We start from the raw sequence: 19,013 nt of genomic DNA on the forward strand, positions 1-19,013 counted from the left end.
CTTTTTTTTTCATTCTTTCACTTTTTGAACATAGAAATTTCCTATAATGAATATGTATTACTTTTTTTAACTGAGAAAACACATATAAAAATAAACTCATAGCACCAGATTATCCATTTTTATAAAGTGAATCATGAATTTCCACTCACGTTTAAACTTCTTCAGGCCCTCTATTATTGAATGTACTCTAACTTTCCCATTTCCTGTAAAGCATTTGAATCAGACACAGAGAAGTCACATAAAAAGTGAGTAATTAATATTCCATGTGTATATATACCATATCTTCTTTATCTGATCATCTATTGATAGACATCTGGGCTCTTTCCATATTTTGGCTATTGTGGACATGGCTACTGTAAACGTTGGGGTGCAGGTGCCCCTTTGGATCACTATGTTTATATCTTTTGGGTAAATACTCAGTAGTGCAATTGCTGAGTCATAAGGTAGCTCTATTTTTAACTTTTTGAGGAACCTCCATACTGTTTTCCAGAGTGGCTGTACCAGCTTGCATTCCCACCAACAGTGCAAGAGGGTTCCTCTTCTCTGCATCCAATGTGGATGGAACTAGAGGGTATTATGCTAAGCAAAATAAGTCAGAAAAAGATAATTATCATATGATTTCACTCATGTGTGCAATTTAAGAAACAAAACTGAGGATCATAGGGGAAGGGAGGGAAAAATGAAATAAGATTAAATCAGAGAAGGAGCAAAACCATAAGACACTCTTAACTAGAGGAAACAAAGTGAGGGTTGCTGGAGGGGAGGGGGGTGGGCGAAAGGTTAACTGGGTAACAGGCATTAAGGAAAGCATGTGATGTAATGAGCACTGGGTGTTATATGAGCTGATGAATCACTAAACTCTACCTCTGAAACTAATAATATACTATATGTTAATTTAATTGAATTTAAATAAAAAAACTCATAAAAACTGATAAAAGTTGTGAAATTATTAAAATGCCATGGCAGGCTGGAACTTCTCCCATGAGTTAGAAGAACTAGAGACACTGGTTTGCTTGGGAATTAGATTCATTTTTCCCTCAGGTGAGTGTATTGGAAGAAAGGATAAATCTTAGTGAGACAAATCTCTCTACTTTTTCAATACAGTTCCTCTTTTCTGTGTTTCAAGGTATGACACTCCAAAGGTTACATGTGGAGAAGGGATATTACAGGACTTGGATCTGGCAGTATCTTTTCCAGACTCAGCTGACATTTAAAAAAGAAAAAGAAAAAAAAAAAAGATCTAGCAGGCAACTGAAAACACTGTGGTGAGAAAGAATAATCAGAGAACAAACATGTTAGTCTCAGGACTTCTTTACATTCTTAAAAATTTTTGAGGACCTCCAAAAGGTTTGTGTGTTATAGCTATTACGTGGGTTATAATTACCATATTAGATATTAAAACTGAGAAATTTAAAAAAGGTTTTATTTATTTCTTTTTTAAAGATTATTTATTTATTTATTCATGAGAAGCACAGAGAGAGAGGCAGAGACACAGGCAGAGGGAGCAGCAGGCTCCTTGTAGGGAGCCCAGTGTGGGATTTAATCCCAGGACTCTGGGATCATGCCCTGGACCAAAGGCAGATGCTCAATCATTGAGCCACCCAGGCGTTCCCCAAAAAGGTTTTAAAATAGCAATAAAAAAATAAAATAAAATAAAATAGCAATAATAAATCCAGTACATGTTAACATACTTTTTAATGAAAAATATGTGTCAGTTGGAAATGAGAAAATTAAGGCATTAAAATTTAGTGGGAAAGGTAGTATTACTGACTGAATGTGTCTCTCCAGATTCGGATATTAAAATCCTATCTCCAGTGTGAAAGTATTAGGAGGCGGGGCTTTGGGGAAGTGATTAGGATAGGATGAGATTGTGAAGCCAGACCCTTATGAATGGATTAGTCAGGAGAAAGCCTGCTGCTCTGTTCTCTCTGCCATGTGAGGATACCATAAGAAGGTGACAATCTGAAGCCCAGAAGAGGGCTCTCACCAGAACTCAACCTTGCTGGCACCCTGATCTCAGGACTTCTGGTCCCAGAACTGTGAGAAATACATTTCTGTTGTTTATAAGCCACCCGGCCTATGGTATTTTTGTTATAGCAGCCTAAACTAAAATAGCATTGTTTTACATTTTTGCAAATCTCTTTAATGTCTGGCTTAATAGAAGACAGCTGGGATTCTCAATCTGTTTCTGCATTTATTTTGCTATGATATATTTCTTCTGTTGAAGAAAATCTGGCCTCAGAGTTATGTAGTCAGAAAAAAATATTTTATTATTATTATTATTTTTGATTGAGAGGCAGAGAGTGTGAGGCAAAGGGAGGGGCAGAGGGAGAAAGAGAGAGAGAGAGAGAGAGAGACTCTTAAGCAGGCTGTATGTGCGTGTGAGCTGGATGTGGGACTTGATCTCACAACTCTGAGATTATGACCTGAGTGGAAATCAAGAGCTTGCTGCTCAACCAACTGAACCACTCAGGCACCCAGAAAAGAAATATTTTAATAGGTTTTTCAGATATCATGTGTGGATATGTCATGTAGCTTATTAGAAAATCTATTGTACATTTGTGAATGAATGAGAATGGCAAAGGCAAATAATGTCTTACTGTTATTTTATTTTATTTATTTTTATTTTTTTAAAGATTTTATTTATTCATGAGAATACAGAGAGAGAGAGAGAGAGAGAGAGAGAGAGAGAGACAGAGGCACAGAGACACAGGCAGAGGGAGAAGCAGGCTCCATGCAGGGAGCCTGACATGGGACTTGATCCCAGGTCTCCAGGATCACGCCCTGGGCTGAAGTGGCGCTAAACCGCTGAGCCACCTGGGCTGCCCTTTACTGTTATTTTAAAAATAGTTTCAATCTCATGGACCTCTCAAAAGAGAGAGTGTCCCTGCACTATGAATTGAGATCTGCTGCCATGGAGAGTTGATAATGAAGCCACCTCAGGAAGTGATATAATCAAGGGTGGGAAGGAATTAAAACTGAGAAGACTGAGAAATAAACCCTCAGTTGTTCCCACATTTGGAAGCTAGAATATGTGAAGCTGGCAAAGAAAATCATTAGTAATTTCGGATTCTGAGGGCTATTTCAGTTGAGTCAAGGGCTATGTGAGCAGAGAAGCCAATTGCAAGGATTCAGAGAGAATGTGAACAGAGGGAGCAGAAGTGGCTCCTATAAAAGTGAGCTGAGAAAGGAATGAGGGATGAGTGATTATGATTATAAGGCAGAAGAACCAGTTGAAGGTTAGTTTTTAAAAGCAGTGGTGGGAGGGGGCACCTGGGTGGCTCAGTGGTTGAGTGTCTGCCTTTGGCTCAGGGCGTGATCCCGGTGTCCTGGGATTGAGTCTTGCATCAGGTTCCCTGAGGGAAGCCTGCTTCTCCCTCTGCCTATGACTCTGCCTCTCTCTCTGTGTCTCTTATGAATAAATAAATAACAACTTAAAAAAAAAGCAGTGGTGGACTATGTGGCCTCTTCATAGAGAAGAAAGAAAGATGAAATTGAATGTGTTGGAAAGGAATTATTGAAGAAACGATTCTTTTAAAATAAAAATAACTGAACCATCATGTTGTACACTTGAAATATAATGTTATATGTCAATAATATCTCAATTTAGAAAATAATTTTTGAAGAACTAGGAAATGATCAGGTCAAGAACGATGGATTTGGAGGTGTTGAAAGGAGCCTCTTCTCCTCCATTGGAGAGAGGGGAGGAAGAAAGTCTAGGTGAATAAGAAGATATAGAAGCTGGAGAGAACAGAAAGTGATGTTTGCAATGAGTAAGTTCAAATTTATTGCTTTAAAACCAAGATTTGAGAAACATACTGGTTCAGTGTTTTACTTCCTACTTTCAGTTAGGTTTAGCAGAGAAACCAAGTCTGTACTCCCTGCTTCACTCTTATATTCCTGTGCCTAGTATAGTGCCTGGACATATTCAGTAATCAATAAATATTTGTTGGTTGAAGAAGTCAATATACAATCTTTTACACTGAAGGTCAGAGATGCACAGAAACATCACTGAAGCATGATAGTAAGAAATGCTACTCTGCAAATGCTCCAAGATCACCTTAAAAAAAAAAAATTAGAACAGCAAAGAAAATAGAAAAGAAAAAGACTCATCTAAAGTAGCTATAGAAAAAAAAATAAAGTAGCTATAGAACAGAAGAGCCAGCAGATAAGCATGTAGCCAGATTCAATAATACAAATTGCAATAAGCAAACCAAAGAGCAAACATAAATGAAATCAATTAATCCTTAACTTCCCTGGGTTCCTCTTGTATATCTTTCTTTAATACTCATTTTTATTTTTAAATTTCAATTACTCTAATATTTTTCATTCTTATTTTTGGACTGGAATCATACCTTAACATATTGCTTGTACTTGTGACTTAAAAAAATGAAAGGCTGGGCACAATCTTAATGTATCATTTCTTCATCTTTGAGGACCTTTATAGGCAAAGTGTGGTCCATGGACCAGTAGCATTGGCATCATTGAGAACTTGTTAGAAATGCAGAATTTTTCAGGCTCCAACCTAGACCCAAATCATAATCTGCATTTTAACAAATGCCCAGGTGATTCATATGCATGTTCAAGTTTGAGAAGCATTGTTGAGGTGATAAAAAGACAAAGATCATTTCTGAGGATCATATATACAGGATAACAAAGACACTTCTGGGAAGAGAAGAGAATTTTTAAAACACTTGCCATTAACTGTCAAATGAGGCATCAGCTCCTTCATGTCTTCTTCTGTGAGCTTGATTCCTTCACTTGCTAGAAAGTTTTCTAAGTCATGGATATCAATCACCTCTCCTTAGAAAAATTAAGAAACAAATAGTGGAAATATTATAGAACTATCTATAAAAGATGAAAAATGTTATCTGTACTTATATACATATGATCGCCCACATATATACCCCAAATCAACAGGAGGTTCGGAAAAAGTCCTGTGTCAGGGCCCCTTGTGGTGCAGTTGGTTAAGCATCCAACTCTTGGTTTGATCTTAGGGTCCTGAGACAGAATCTGTGTTCAGCACAAAGTCTGCACCTGGAGCCTGCTGGAAATTCTCTCTCTCTCTCCCTTCTCCTTCCGCTTGTGCTCTCTCTCTCTCTTTAAAATGAATGAATGAATCGTAAAAGAAAAAATTCCTGTGTCTTTAATTCTGGTGGCTACAAAAAAGAAAGTACATTACAAGGTTAGGAATTGACAGGTGAGGTATTGCAAAATCCATAGCAAGTTAAACTACATACAGGGATTTGGTTTTCTTTTTACCCTTCCTCCTACCCTACTTGAAAATTCAGTTTCTCTGGACCATTTTTTAAAATTTTATTTTTATTTAAAAATATTTGCTTGGAGTTTGCTTCTCTGATCACTATGCATTCCAAGAATTTTATTCATCTCAACACAGAAGTAATTTTTTCTCATTCATTATAAAAATAATGCAACAACATTAAAGATTAATAAAGGGTAAAAATATAATTCTACTACCCTACCACAAAAACCATTTGTAGTTTTTCATATTTTACTTCTGGCCTTTGACAATAAGGCTATACTTTCACTGTGTGGAAATTTAATATATACACAATTCTGTATTTTGCTTTTCCAACCTAATATGATATCATTAACGTATTACCAAGTTGCCACATAATCTTTATGGTTAACATTTCAACACAAATATCCCACTAGCCTAACAGGCCATGGTGTCTGTAGTGAATCCCATACTGTTAGATATTTAGGCTGTTTCAAATTTCTCTGAAGGGCTTTAGGCCAAGATTTTTTTCTTTTATTCAGCTTAATTATTTTCAGAGGATAAATTCCTGTGAGTGGGGTTTGTGGGGGAAAAAGAATAGTTCTTTGGCTCTTGATACCTATTACTATGTTGAAAAACTCTTTGGGGAAAATTTCAGAGAATATGGGCATTGTTACATAAACATACAGTAATTACTGTTTACCCAAGTTCAGAAACATCCATAAAAATGGAATATATATGCAAGAATTTAAACATATATGAAGGGGAAATATTTTTCCCTACCAACTGCAAAACATTAAGGTGTTACTTATAATATCCTTTCATCATAGCTTGCAACTTACCCTTGATGTAACTGATAGCATCCATCAAGTGATTCAGTCCAATTGTTCTATCACCTGTAAGGCAGATAGGATAAGCTTAAGAATCAGATAAGCTGGTCTTACTGAGACCCACAAAATTTATGATGCATAAATTCTGAAACTATGAAGGCTAGAAGAATTCAGCATTTTCCCCCCAAATTTTCCTTAGAACTTTACAGACTCAGAGATAATAGTGTTATCTTAGAAATAAAGAAAGTTTTCAATTTCTTTTTTTTTTTTTTAAGATTTTATTTATTTATTCATGAGAGACACACAGAGAGAGAGAGAGAGGCAGAGACACAGGCAGAGGGAGAAGCAGGATCCGTGCAGGGAGCCCGACGTGGGACTCCATCCCGGGTCTGCAGGATCAGGCAGGCGCTAAATCGCTGGGCCACCAGGGCTGCCCAAGTTTTCAATTTCTAATGAATCATTCTTGTATCTCTTTTTTTTCCCTTTGCTTTAGAGACCACCAGAGTTAAGATTAAATTAAGCAGTGATTGGTTAGAGGTCAGTATAGGGAGACACAACAAATGAACCTGACCTCGAGTATTTTTTTATTGTAATCAGTTAATCAACAAACATATAGGGGGTAGCTTCTATATGTCAGGCACTTTGCTAATCTTTGGGGATACAAAAGTAAACCAGCTGGCAGAATTCTTGATGTCAAGGAGTATACATCTAGCAGAGGGAAACAGACAACATGTAAAACAAAAAAGATCATTTCAGAAACTGTTAAGATGTTATAAAAATAACATAGAGTTATATAATAAAATGTAACGTTAGGATTGCTTTAGACAGGGAAGTCAGGGAAGGCCTCTCTGAGGAGGATCTATTTGGGTTGAGGCCTGAATGATTGGGAAGAGGATAGTTATATAAAGAATTAGGGGAGGAGCATTCTAATTAGAAAAACAGTACATGTGACAGCCCTAAGACAGGGAAGAATTTGATATGATTGAGAGGCAGAGAAAAGGCTGGTGTGACACGGGCCAAATTGTGAAGGGCATTGTTGGCCTGATGATAAAGTTGTGATTTTTGTTCTAGTTGTAGTGGAATTCATTGGAGGCCCTGAAGAAGGGGAGTAATTTGATCTGATTTCAGCTTTCAGAAGATCACTCTGGCTACTGTATGCAGGATATGGAAACTGGAGGAATGGGGATTAGAGAGGAGATGATCTGAGTGTCCCAGGAAAAGGATGCTCGTGTCTTGGGCTATGGTTGCAGCAGTATAGGTGGTGATAAATGGATTTAGGACATATTTCTCAGGTAGAACCTAGATTTAAATGTGGGATATAGGGACCCCTGGGTGGTTCAGCAGTTTAGCACCTGCCTTCAGCTGGGGCGTGATCCTGGAGTCTCGGGATCGAGTCCCACATCAGGATCCCTGCATGGAGCCTGCTTCTCCCTCTGTCTGTCTGTCTGTCTCTCTCTCTCTCTGTGTCTCTCATGAATAAATTAATAAAATCTTTAAAAAAATAAATGTGGGATATAAGGGAAAGGAGAAATCAAGGAAGAAAACTATTCATTTCCCCTCATCTCCCCCTAACCCCGCCCCCCTTCTCACTCAGCAGGGTAGATGGGATGCCATTACTGAGATGAGGAGGGCTTAAGGCTTTTTAGGGGAATTAATTACTATTCCATTAAATTTGTGATGACTTTTGGACATCCAAGTGGAGATACTCAAATAGCTAGTTTGAGATACCATTCCTGACTTAGGGAGGTTGAACTGGAGTTATAAATTTGCTTTTATCAGCTTAAAGGAGGTATCTGATCCAGTGAGACTGGATGCAAGCCCCTAGGAAGAAGATACAGGTAAAAAATCATAGCCAAGAGTCTTGTCCTAGACAGGTCATTATTTACAGATCTTGCAGGGGAAAAAGTCAGAGACTGAAAAAGAAACTGAGAAGCAGCTCTCTGTGAGGAAAGGAAAAAACCAGGTGAGTATGGGGCTTCAAAAGTCTGGAGAAAAAAATGTTTCAATAAAGAGGGGTTAGTCACTATGTCAAATGCTGCTGAGATATCAAGTAAAATAAGAACAGAGACTTGACCATGAACCTTGGCAAGAGATAGAGGTCATTGATGATTGAGAGCTGGTTCAATTCCAAGGTAGGAAAGGAGCACTAAAGGGTGAATGGGAGCAGTGAGGAAGTGGAGACAAAGAGTAACCACAAGTTTGGGTTTCTTTCTTTTCTTTCTTTCTTTCTTTTTTCTTTTCTTTCTTTCTTTCTTTCTTTCTTTCTTTCTTTCCCTTCTTTCTTTCTTTCTTTCTTTCTTTCTTTCTTTCTTTCTTTCTTTCTTTCTTTCTTTCTTTCTTTCTCTTTCTTTCTTTCTTTCTTTCTTTCTTTCTTTCTTTCTTTCTTTCTTTCTTCCCTCCCTCCCTCCCTCCCTCCCTTCCTTCCTTCCTTCTTTTTTGAAGCATACTTAACACAATGTTACATTAGTTTCAGGTGTACAACATCTGATTTGACAAGTTTATACATTATGCTGTGCTCACCACAAGTGTAGCTACAATTAGTCACCAGACAACTTTTTGAAAGGTTCTGCTGTGAAGAGGAACCAAGAGATGGAGTGGTAACTGGCAGGGGACAAGGGAAATAGGAAAGCATTATCTGCATGTCAGTGGAATCTATAGAGCGAGAAATTGATGATGCAAGAGAGAAAGGGGGAAAGCTGCAGGACCTAAGTCTTTGAGAAGGCAGGTGGAAAGGAGATCTAGGGCACAAGTGGAAGGGCCAGCCTACAAAGCGAGCTGAGATTACAGGTGGCTGGTGAATAGCTCGAATTGAAGTTTTGCATTCTGTTCTGCTACCACACCTGTTCAACAGCATCAGTTTAAGATTTCAACTGCTGAATGGAATAATGTCACAGCAATGTGGAGGGTGTGTTGGTTCACACACATTTTTTCCTAAGTGAAAGAATTAGAATTACAAATGTCAGAAGGAAAAGAAAAAATTCTGGTTTGGATACAGCAGGGGCCTTTTCAGTTCTATTTTAATAAAATTTTAAAATAAGTGCCTGTAATATAGGAAGGGGAACCAGGTTCATTGGCTCAGAGTTCTGCTTTCATCTATACTATTTCAGAGCTGCAAGCCAGCTTTTCAACTCTTTCCTTGTGGATCTGCATATCTATTTTTTTAAATAGTCTCCAGTTACTCTGAGCTATTTACCTGGGCTAAGCTTCCTCACACAGTATTGTTGCTTTTGTTAGTGTTCTGGTTACAAATGGCACACATTTTGAATGGACTTCTCCAATTTTCCCCATAAACTCCATTACTTTAGTGGGTAATTTAAGTTTTATAGAAAGGGAGGTTTTTCAGGCATTCCTACATTGTGTTATGGCAGAAATGTCTGCATAGTAAATAAACTGGAAGGATAAAGGTCAGAAAGTGGGTATATGAAATAGAGATTTTGGGGTTGATGAAGTATTAGGTGAGGATAAGCTCTAGGCCATCACCATGTGAGGAACAATTAAGGGGATGGGAGTAAAAGATGACTGAAATTAGAGAGGTCAAGGAATAGGTGGTCAGGGTGTTGGATGAGTGACTTATATCAGGAGTTAATTAGGATTTAATCAGGATTTCTTAACCTGGGGTTATGGACCGTTTAATGATAGAATTCAAGGAATCTTTGAGTTTGTGAAAAAATATAGTTGACCCTTGAATGACATGGGTTTGCACTGCAGGGGGTCACTTTTATGTGGACTTTTTTGGTAAATACTGTACAGTATTGTAAATGTATTTTTTCTTATGATTTTCTTAATAACATTTTCTTTAGTTTATTGTAAGAATACAATATATAATACATATAACAAAATATGTGTTGGTTTACTTATGTAACTGGTAAGGTTTTCGGTCAACAGTAAGCTATTAGTAGTTTTAAGTTTTTGGGGAGTCAAAGTAATATGCTGATTTCTGACTGCAAAGGGGACTGGTGCCCCTAATTCCCATACCATCTGAGGGTCAACTGTACATCTTTATTTCCACTAGTCACTAACTTAAATCTAGCATTTTCTTCAATTATTAGTGCAGGCAATAAACCATGGAGTAGCAAAACCTATGACTTTGTTACTAATACAGATCACTGACATTTTCATATTATATGGTAGTTGTTGCAAATATATTGGTATATTGGTATATGGTAGTATGTTGCTTATGCTCCTCACTATTTAAAAATTCTAATAATTATTAGATCTACTACTAGAACTTGTTAAATGTGTCAGTAAGTACTAATAATTGATATCTTCAATGTTTTGATAAATTGTATTTTAATATAGTTTCTTTGTAATCTTACATATTTTGTTTTATGCATTTAAAAGTATTATACTAGGAAGTGATCCATTCATCATACTGTCAAAGGGGTCTATTGCATGGTAAAGTCAAAAACTCTGATCTATATGGAAGATATTGAAGTTGCCAAGAATAAGAATAGGAGTAGTGGACAGTGAGTGAGTCCAGTGCTATTTCTTGTAACATACTCTAGTTGCATTTCATCTATTTATTTATATAAAGATCATCATCAAAGGTAGAAAAAAAGCCCTCACACATTGATATATATATAAAAAAAACATACTGAGAATAGAAAAACAGGCAAATATACAAATAGATAATTCATAAGAGGAATATAAATGGCCAGTAACATATGAAAAGATGTCTAACCTTATCAATAACCATGAAAATACAAGTAAAATACAGTATTATTTTCGCTCATTAGACAGGCAAAAATTAGCAAAATTGAAGACATCTACTTGGATATGAGGGAAGGGACTCCCTGACACATTTCAAGTGAGAGTTACCATTGCTAGATACCATCTTGGAAAAGTCATTTGGCAGTATCTACACGGGAAATAAAAAATCCTTTTCCTTTTCCCTGAGGGAAGGGACTCCCTGACACATTTCAAGTGAGAGTTACCATTGCTAGATACCAACTTGGAAAGGTCATTTGGCAGTATCTACACGGGAAATAAAAAATCCTTTTCCTTTTCCCTGGTGAATCAAAGCATACATGCCTCATCTATAGTATATAGTATTTCTTTGTGCTGAGGCCTCCTCCTTGTTCTGGAACTAAATTGCTGACAATTTAACTCAACTAAATGTTAGTATCTTCATATGTTAAATGGGAAAAAACAAAGTTGGAGCATTTAAAAGCAAATGGTAAACATAAGGATTTTATTTTTATTAGCTCTTTCATTATGTTTCTCACCATTGATGGCCTTCACACCTTTTAGCAATCTATTTTTATGTACTTTTCCATTGGCTGTAAGACAAGACACAATTAAGAATAGAGATTAAGTGAAGGGAAGGTTAACAAAGACAGCACAAGGACAATATGACATCCATAATTTCAGAGGGAAAAAACCCCTTCAGAATTGTTTAGGATTTTATTTTATTTTACCCTCAAGTAGGAATGAAACCAAAGATAAAACCTTCATGGATATAAATCTACCTAGTGGTTGAATTAAAAACAGTCTTTATCTCCCTATTTCTTTTCTACTCTCTTTTCTTCCTACTCTTACTCCCCTGCCTTTCCTCTTTCCCTTGGGTCATGACTAAGGTGGCGCAGTACTCCAGGGGGACAGGATAATTTAACCTTGATGATGGAAACCAGTGAAAGATGTTACCAATTTCAATGTTCAAAAGGGAGTGACAAGAATAGGATTTCTTATGTGTAACTGTGTTTTCTAAATGAGTTTTATTGGACATATACATATAATTTTAGCAGTTTTCACACACACACACATGCCCATCAATCCCGGTTTCAAAGATGTGCTAAATACTCACTATGAATGGGGAAAGTTTTCAGCAGCTGCTGCTTTTCCTTATCAGTGAGTACTAGCCCCATTTTCCTCAGCACATTGTTCAGATCATTGACATTAACTATCTCTCCTTTGGAAAGATGGAAATTGTTAACATGTAAGAATTTTAGGGGCAGCCCCCGTGGCGCAGTGGTTTGGCGCCCCCTGCAGCCTGGGGCGTGATCCTCGAGACCCTGGATCGAGTCCTGCGGCGGGCTCTGCATGGAGCCTGCTTCTCCCTCTGCCTCTCATTCTCTCTCTGTGTCTCTATAAATAAATAAACAAAATCTTAAAAAAAATTTTTTTAGGAAGGATTTCAAATTATGAAAAAGATTACCTATGTGGTATAAGCTTAATTAGGAGAGCAAATTGACAGTGAAACTTGTTAACCTATGTAGATTCAGAGTACATGTGGGTGTACAGATTATGTCAGAAATAGAATTTATACTTTTAACTCAAGCAAAAGCATATATAATCCCAGGTTTAAGTCAAATGCCATTATATTTCCTGGATTGTGGGGTTTTCTGATATAGTGACCATATTTCCTGGCTTTATCTTGAGATTGAACAGTGTTCAGGGTATAGTTTGATTGTTTAAACAATAGCGAAGCAGAAAACATTGGCCCAAACTCTACATAATATAGGTCTATACAGGAAAAATACCAAATCAAACAGTAAGGTTATCAAACAAACATTTAACCAGTAAATCTGTAGAGGGTCAATTTAGCATGCCAATAATAGCCTGAAGAGAAAACTACTATTTAAAAATATCTTTTTGGGGATCCCTGGGTGCTCAGCGGTTTAGTGCCTGCCTTCGGCCCACGGCATGATCCTGGAGTCCCGGGATCAAGTCCCACATCAGGCTCTCTGAACGGAGCCTGCTTCTCCCTCTGCCTGTGTCTCTGCCTCTCTCTCTGTGTCTCTCATGAATAAATAAATAAAATATTTTAAAAAACATATTTTTTCTATAAAGCATTAAAGAAGACATACAAACGGCCAACAGATACATGAAAAAATGCTCAAGGTTATTTGGCATTAGGAAAATACAAATCAAAACCACAATGAAACACCACCTCACACCAGTCAGAATGGCTAAAATTAACAAGTCAGGAAACAACAAATGTCAGGATGAGGAGAAAGGGAAACCCTTTTACAGCATTGGTAGGAATGCAAGCTGGTGCAGCCACTCTGGAAAACAGTATGAGGTTCCTCAAAAAGTTAAAAATAGAGCTACCCTATGACCAGTAATTGCACTACTAGGTATTTATCTAAAGGATACAAACATTGTGATTTGAAGGGGCACTTGCACCCCAATGTTTATAGGAGCAATGTTTACAATAGCTAAACGGTGGAAAGAGCCCAGATGTCCATCGATAGATGTATGAAGAGTGAGGGTGATAGAACATGAGAGACTCCTAACTCTGGGAAACAAACAAGGGGTGTGGAAAGGGAGGTGGGCGGGGGGTTGGGGTGACTGAGTGACAGGCACTGAGGGGGCCACTTGACGGGATGAGCACTGGGTGTTATGCTATATGTTGGCAAATTGAACTCCAAAAAAATAATAAAAAACAAAACAAAACAAAAAAGATGTATGGATAAAGAAGATGTGGTATATATACAATGTAATATTAGTCATCAAAAAGCATGAAATCTTACCATTTACAACGTGGATGGAACTAGAGGGTATTATCTGAACAAAATAAGTTAGTCAGAGAAAGGCAAATATCATATGGTTTCACTCACATGTGGAATTTTAGAAACAAAACAAAGGACCATTGGGGAAAGGAAGGAAAAATAAAACGAAATCAGAGAGGGAGAAAAACCATGAGACTCTTAATCATAGGAAACACACTGATGGTCACTGGAGGCGCAGGAGTGGGGAGTTGGAGTAACTGGTTGATGGACATTAAGGAGGGTATATGATATAATCAGCACTGGGCGTTGTATGACTGATGAGAACCGAATTCTACGTCTGAAACTAATGATACATTATAATTAACATTAACCATATGTTAACTAATTGAATTTAAATAAAATAAGATATTAAAAAAGCATTAACATCTTAGTTAATAATGAATTCCCTTTTCCCACAACTTCTTACCTGTAAAAGCTTTTGTGTCATCCATCACAACATTCAACTCAACCATTTTATTCTCTAAGAAAAGACAATTTGGGCGCACAGACTTGGAAAAATGATATGAAAAATTTAAGTTGTAATATAAAGTGTTCAAATTCAGCTGTTTTTCATAGTTTTCTTTAGTTACTCTTTTTAATTCAAAATAAGAAGAAAGAAAAAGATTAAAAAGTTTAAGTGAACATCCCTTTAATGAATACCACTTTGTACAAAGTATCAAATGACCCTTAACACAGAGGTTAAGCAGGTTTAATAGTATAGTTGACCCTGGAACAATGTGGGGATTACAGGTGCCAACCCCCCTACAGAGTTCAAAATCCATGTGTTACCTTCGACTGCTCAAATACTTTACTAAGAGCCTACTGTTGACCTGAAGCCTCACAGATAACATAAACAATCAATTAACACATATTCTGTATGTCATATGTATTCTAAACTGTATTCCTACAATGAAGCAAGCTAGAGAAAAGAAAATGTTACTAAGGAAATCATAAGGAAAAGACATTTATACCACTGTACTATATTTATTTAAAAAAAAGGTCTGCATGGAAGTGGATCCACACAGTCAAACCTGTGTTGTTCAAGGATCACCTGTAGTCCCTCCTAATAGGATCTCCGTTTCTTCAGACCCAATAAGGAGGTATATTTCAATAGACAAGATGGAATTTGAAACCTAGACATCATTTATTTACATAGCAGCTGACCCTTAAACCTTAACAGGATGCCATCATCTTACTCTCTAAATTTTATGTTCCTCACCTCCACCCCTCACGACATTAAACTATTTGAGAGCAGAGATCATGCCTTAATTTTCTTTGTACAACCAAGTATAAACTGTCAGCTCAGTATCTTGGATATAGAGTTGTGCTAGCTAAATGAATGAATAAATTCCAGGGTTACAGTAGTCACTTTTGGAATAGAAAAAATTGTTGTTCTTTAAAAATTTTTTATTTTAATTAATTAATTCATTAAAATATTTTATTTATTTATTCATTCATAAGAGAGACAGAGAGAGAGAGAAGCAGGGACACAGACAGAGAGAAGCAAGCTCCATGCAGGGAGCCCAATGTGGGACTTCATCCTGGGGCTCCAGGATCACGCTCTGGGCTGAAAGCAGACACTCAACCGCTGAGCCACCTAGACGTCCCCTTTTTAAATTTTTTTAAATCAAGGGTCTCAAAATACTCATCGGTAACAACACCTTTCCTGGTATGAAGCATGTTAAGGGGCCCTGGCTAATATGTGGGGACAATGTCACAACTGAAAAATAATTCATAGTGATTTTTACATGATAAGAAGAGGCACCAGACAACCTAATGAATAATCACCCAGGGAAGTGAAGTTTTAAACTATAGGGTAGGCTAAAACTATTTTCTATGGTAAGGCCAGCTACAGGGAGGGGCAGCAATGGTGTTTGCTGCTGACAGTGGCCTGCCTTAGCTACATTTGCCAGCTTCCCATTGGTTGAAGATACAAACCCTGAATTAGGGAAGAACTATTTTGGTTTGGCCTGTGCTGGCTGTGCTGAAAGATGTGCTGTCTGACTCTCTTAACAAGTTGTTTTTCATCAAATTTTTAAAAAGATTTTATTTATTTACTTGAGAGAGACAGAGAAACACACACACACACACACGCACAGAGACACAGAGAGAGATAGAGATAGAGAACATGAGCAGGGGGAGGGGCAGAAGGAGAAGCCTACTCCTCTCGCTAAGCAGGGAGCCTGAGGCAAAGCTCAATTCCAGAACCCCAGATCATGACATGAACAGACACCTAGGTCTACTCCACTCAGGTGCCCCTTTCATCAAGTTTTAATTGGCAGAGCCACTGGCTCTGCGTTTGAATCTAAGAGCTCTCTAATTCAGGGACTTTTAGCCCGGGACTTACCCCTTAGCAAATTCTTTCTAATGAATTCTCCTTGGCCTCTGTGTGACATTTTTATCCAACTAAATTGGTCTTATTTGATTAGTAATGAAACCCTTTCTTATTAAAAAAAGTGTTCAAGGAGGGAAAGAAAGGAAGGAAGATATATGAAAGAAATATGGCAAAATGGTAATATTTGTTAACTCTAGCCAGTGGCTACAGAAGTGTTCATTGTACTGTTTGTTTTCTGTTTTGATAGATGTTTGAAATATTTCATAAATTTTTTCAAAGAGATTAAAAAAATAGCTTGACTTTCAGAAGCCCTCATATAGAAGCCCTAAGATTTGCCCTGAGGTATGGTGGTATCTGAAATACTTACCATCAATGGGCAGCTGGGTCAGTAAATCCTGGTAGTCCTCTTTCTCAAGCTGAATCCCCATGTTCTTTACAATAGCGTTCAGGTTCTTGACACTGACATGTTTTCCTTAGGAAAAAAGAGGATGTAAATAATACAAGTTAGTACAAGAAGTGGAAGATGCTAGTCTTGAGTATGCATCTGCTGTAACTGCAGAGTGAAATAATGGCCATTTAACTGAACCCAGATAGTCAGTGTTTGAGCTGAGAAGAGAAAATGCGCCCTCAACATTGTGCTATAACCTTTTTTTTTTTTTTTGTGCTATAACTTTTAATTGAAATAGTCATGGATGAAAAAGAAGAGTGATAAGTCTGATGAATTGATAAAGATAACCAACGTAAATGAAATCAGAATCTTGAACTTGCTGCATATTACTAAGAATAACTTCCTCTAATGTAGTTATACCTACAGAAGAGTGGTAGGTTATAAAGTTCAAGTTCAGTGTCAGTAAACCAGTGGAATAATGGAATAGCATTATTCTAATTGGAAATTTAAAAAAAGCAAATGCAAAGCATAATACATTTTAGCTGCTGTTCTCATGATTCTTACTTTTGAGAGGCTTCACAGTATTCAGTAATCTCTTCTTATACACCTTTCCATCTCCTGTGCAATAGGGTAAAATTCAAGTCAAGAGAAAAAAAGGATAAGGAACTCTATAATTTTGTAAGACATTTTATATAATTCCCTAGAAATTTATTGTTTCACCGTCAAATAATAATAAAAGGAATGCCCACAATGTGGTCAATCTATTTCCTAGTTGGAACACACGGCAGTAGCTGATGCAGGCCACAAATACACCCACATATGTGCTTCTAATTTTTCCCTTCTTTAACTGTACTTTGACCTCTTTGTCTTTCTCTTTTTCTTGCCTCTGCTCTAGGCCCATAAGGTATTCTTATAAATGTATGTTTAGCTTGGATGGTAGAGCCTATAAAGGGATTTTATTAAAAATAGTTATCAACCCAAACAGTAGTATAAAACAATATTTAAATTTTGTTCTCTCAGCAAACTCTTTTCACAAATGGAATTCAACAGGGACAGAGAACAAGGGACATTTGCCAGCCCAGTCCATCTCCATAGGTGCTGTCTCAGAGTGCCCTTTCCTGTGGAAGGAGTGTCTGAAGCATTGACTGAATACTCAGCGCCTGGCATATGTACGTGGCCATCTCCATTATAGTCCATCTGCTTCTTTCGGCATCTCTACCCTGTTCGCTCAGAGCTGATATCCTAACTATGCTCCAATTCTCATAATTGGCCCCTTGAGAGCAATCTGGGGGAATGCTAGACATAGGGAGTGGCCACAGCCTTTGGTATATGTGAGGAGAATATAGATGGGCATTGAGCATTTGTTGCTTGGGCTGCTGCTTCTGCCATAAGGGGTGCTAGCACTCACCCTGATGTGGGTGATCAGGCTTGCTCTTGCTTGGGGGATACAAGCTGGAGAGTGGAGGGATGTCTACATAGAGGTCCTTGAGACTGGGCAGGAGGCCCAGGTGAAGCACAGGCTGGCCTGGTAGGGTCTCTGGGGGCGAGTATATGCAGGTGCCCAGGAGGTAGAATTTTTGAGGGACTGACCGGTTGGATCATTGACCAATCAGAATCAAATACTGACAGCTTAGGCATATGGTCCTGGAGGTTCCCTGCTCTCAGATGTTTATTTTTTAGTTGCTGGATTATGGGGAGATGGGAGGGCTCTCAGGGGAAGGACTGAGAATATGGAGTACACTCAAGGGACTAAAGAAGAATTTAGCTGTGTAGCATTCATAATATGTATAATATATAGCAAGATGTCCATTGACTGAATGAAAAAGACAGGAATTTCTCACCTGTAAATTTCTCACTTCCAAACTAAAACACAAGGGACAAGAATGGGGTTTATTATGTCTGGATTGCATTTTCCTTCGGAGGTTTCTTAGGGCATTAGACAATTCTCACCCAGAAGCCCACAGTGCCCCATTTCCCTGAGCACCATGATGGCATATTAAATACTCACTAGAGATTGGCACAGTTTTTGACAGCATCAACTGTTCTTCTTCAGTAATCTCAATTCCCATGTTTCCCAGCACATTTTTTAAGTCACTGGCTTCAACCTTTTCTCCTTTGAATAGATGGGAATCATTTCAGGTGACAATATTAAAAAATACAATTATTCTAAATTATGAAAAACATAATCCAGTACAGCATTATTTCTAACTGCAGGATGAAGTTGAAATACATGAGTTATTGTAAAATTCAATACCTGAAAAAATTTTTTTTAAAAAATTTTTATTTATTTATAATAGTCACACAGAGAGAGAGAGAGAGGCAGATACACAGGCAGAGGGAGAAGCAGGCTCCATGCACCGGGAGCCCGACATGGGACTCGATCCCAGATCTCCGGGATCGCGCCCTGGGCCAAAGGCAGGCACCAAACCGCTGCGCCACCCAGGGTTCCCCTGAAAAAATTTTTAATCAAAATAAGAAGATAACACTCCTATTCCGTGTCTGGGTCAGTATAGCATGGAGTGTAACTGCCCAATGACTTATGATGGTATACAGAATAGACATAATTATGCTGGCAAGTAATACCTCTGTTACTGCTTTATGACTTGAATTATGGGGCTTAACTGTACTGTTCATAGTGCTCATAACCCCTGATGCAAAAACTTCACATAGAGATTCACTATGTTCACCTACCTTTTGATTCTTTAAACACTAGAGAAATGGACACGTTACT

General features: G+C 37.7%; 1 protein-coding gene across 1 annotated transcript in view; it reads right to left on the bottom strand.

Moving 5' to 3' along the window:
- EFCAB3 (EF-hand calcium binding domain 3) overlaps positions 1-18,269 on the bottom strand; it is a 63,309-nt gene extending 45,040 nt beyond the window's left edge. Inside the window, exons 1-9 of the mRNA XM_025999454.2 lie at positions 18,233-18,269; positions 17,691-17,819; positions 16,847-16,900; positions 16,262-16,366; positions 13,987-14,040; positions 11,873-11,977; positions 11,295-11,348; positions 6,082-6,135; positions 4,699-4,803 (exon numbers count right to left, since the gene is read on the bottom strand). Of these exons, the coding sequence (XP_025855239.2) occupies positions 4,699-4,803; positions 6,082-6,135; positions 11,295-11,348; positions 11,873-11,977; positions 13,987-14,040; positions 16,262-16,366; positions 16,847-16,900; positions 17,691-17,819; positions 18,233-18,269 (697 nt within the window). The remainder of the gene's footprint in view (positions 1-4,698; positions 4,804-6,081; positions 6,136-11,294; positions 11,349-11,872; positions 11,978-13,986; positions 14,041-16,261; positions 16,367-16,846; positions 16,901-17,690; positions 17,820-18,232) is intronic.
- Between the last annotated feature and the right edge of the window lie 744 nt (positions 18,270-19,013).

This window comes from Vulpes vulpes, chromosome 2 (assembly GCF_048418805.1).
Source record: "Vulpes vulpes isolate BD-2025 chromosome 2, VulVul3, whole genome shotgun sequence".
Lineage (NCBI taxonomy): Eukaryota > Metazoa > Chordata > Mammalia > Carnivora > Canidae > Vulpes > Vulpes vulpes.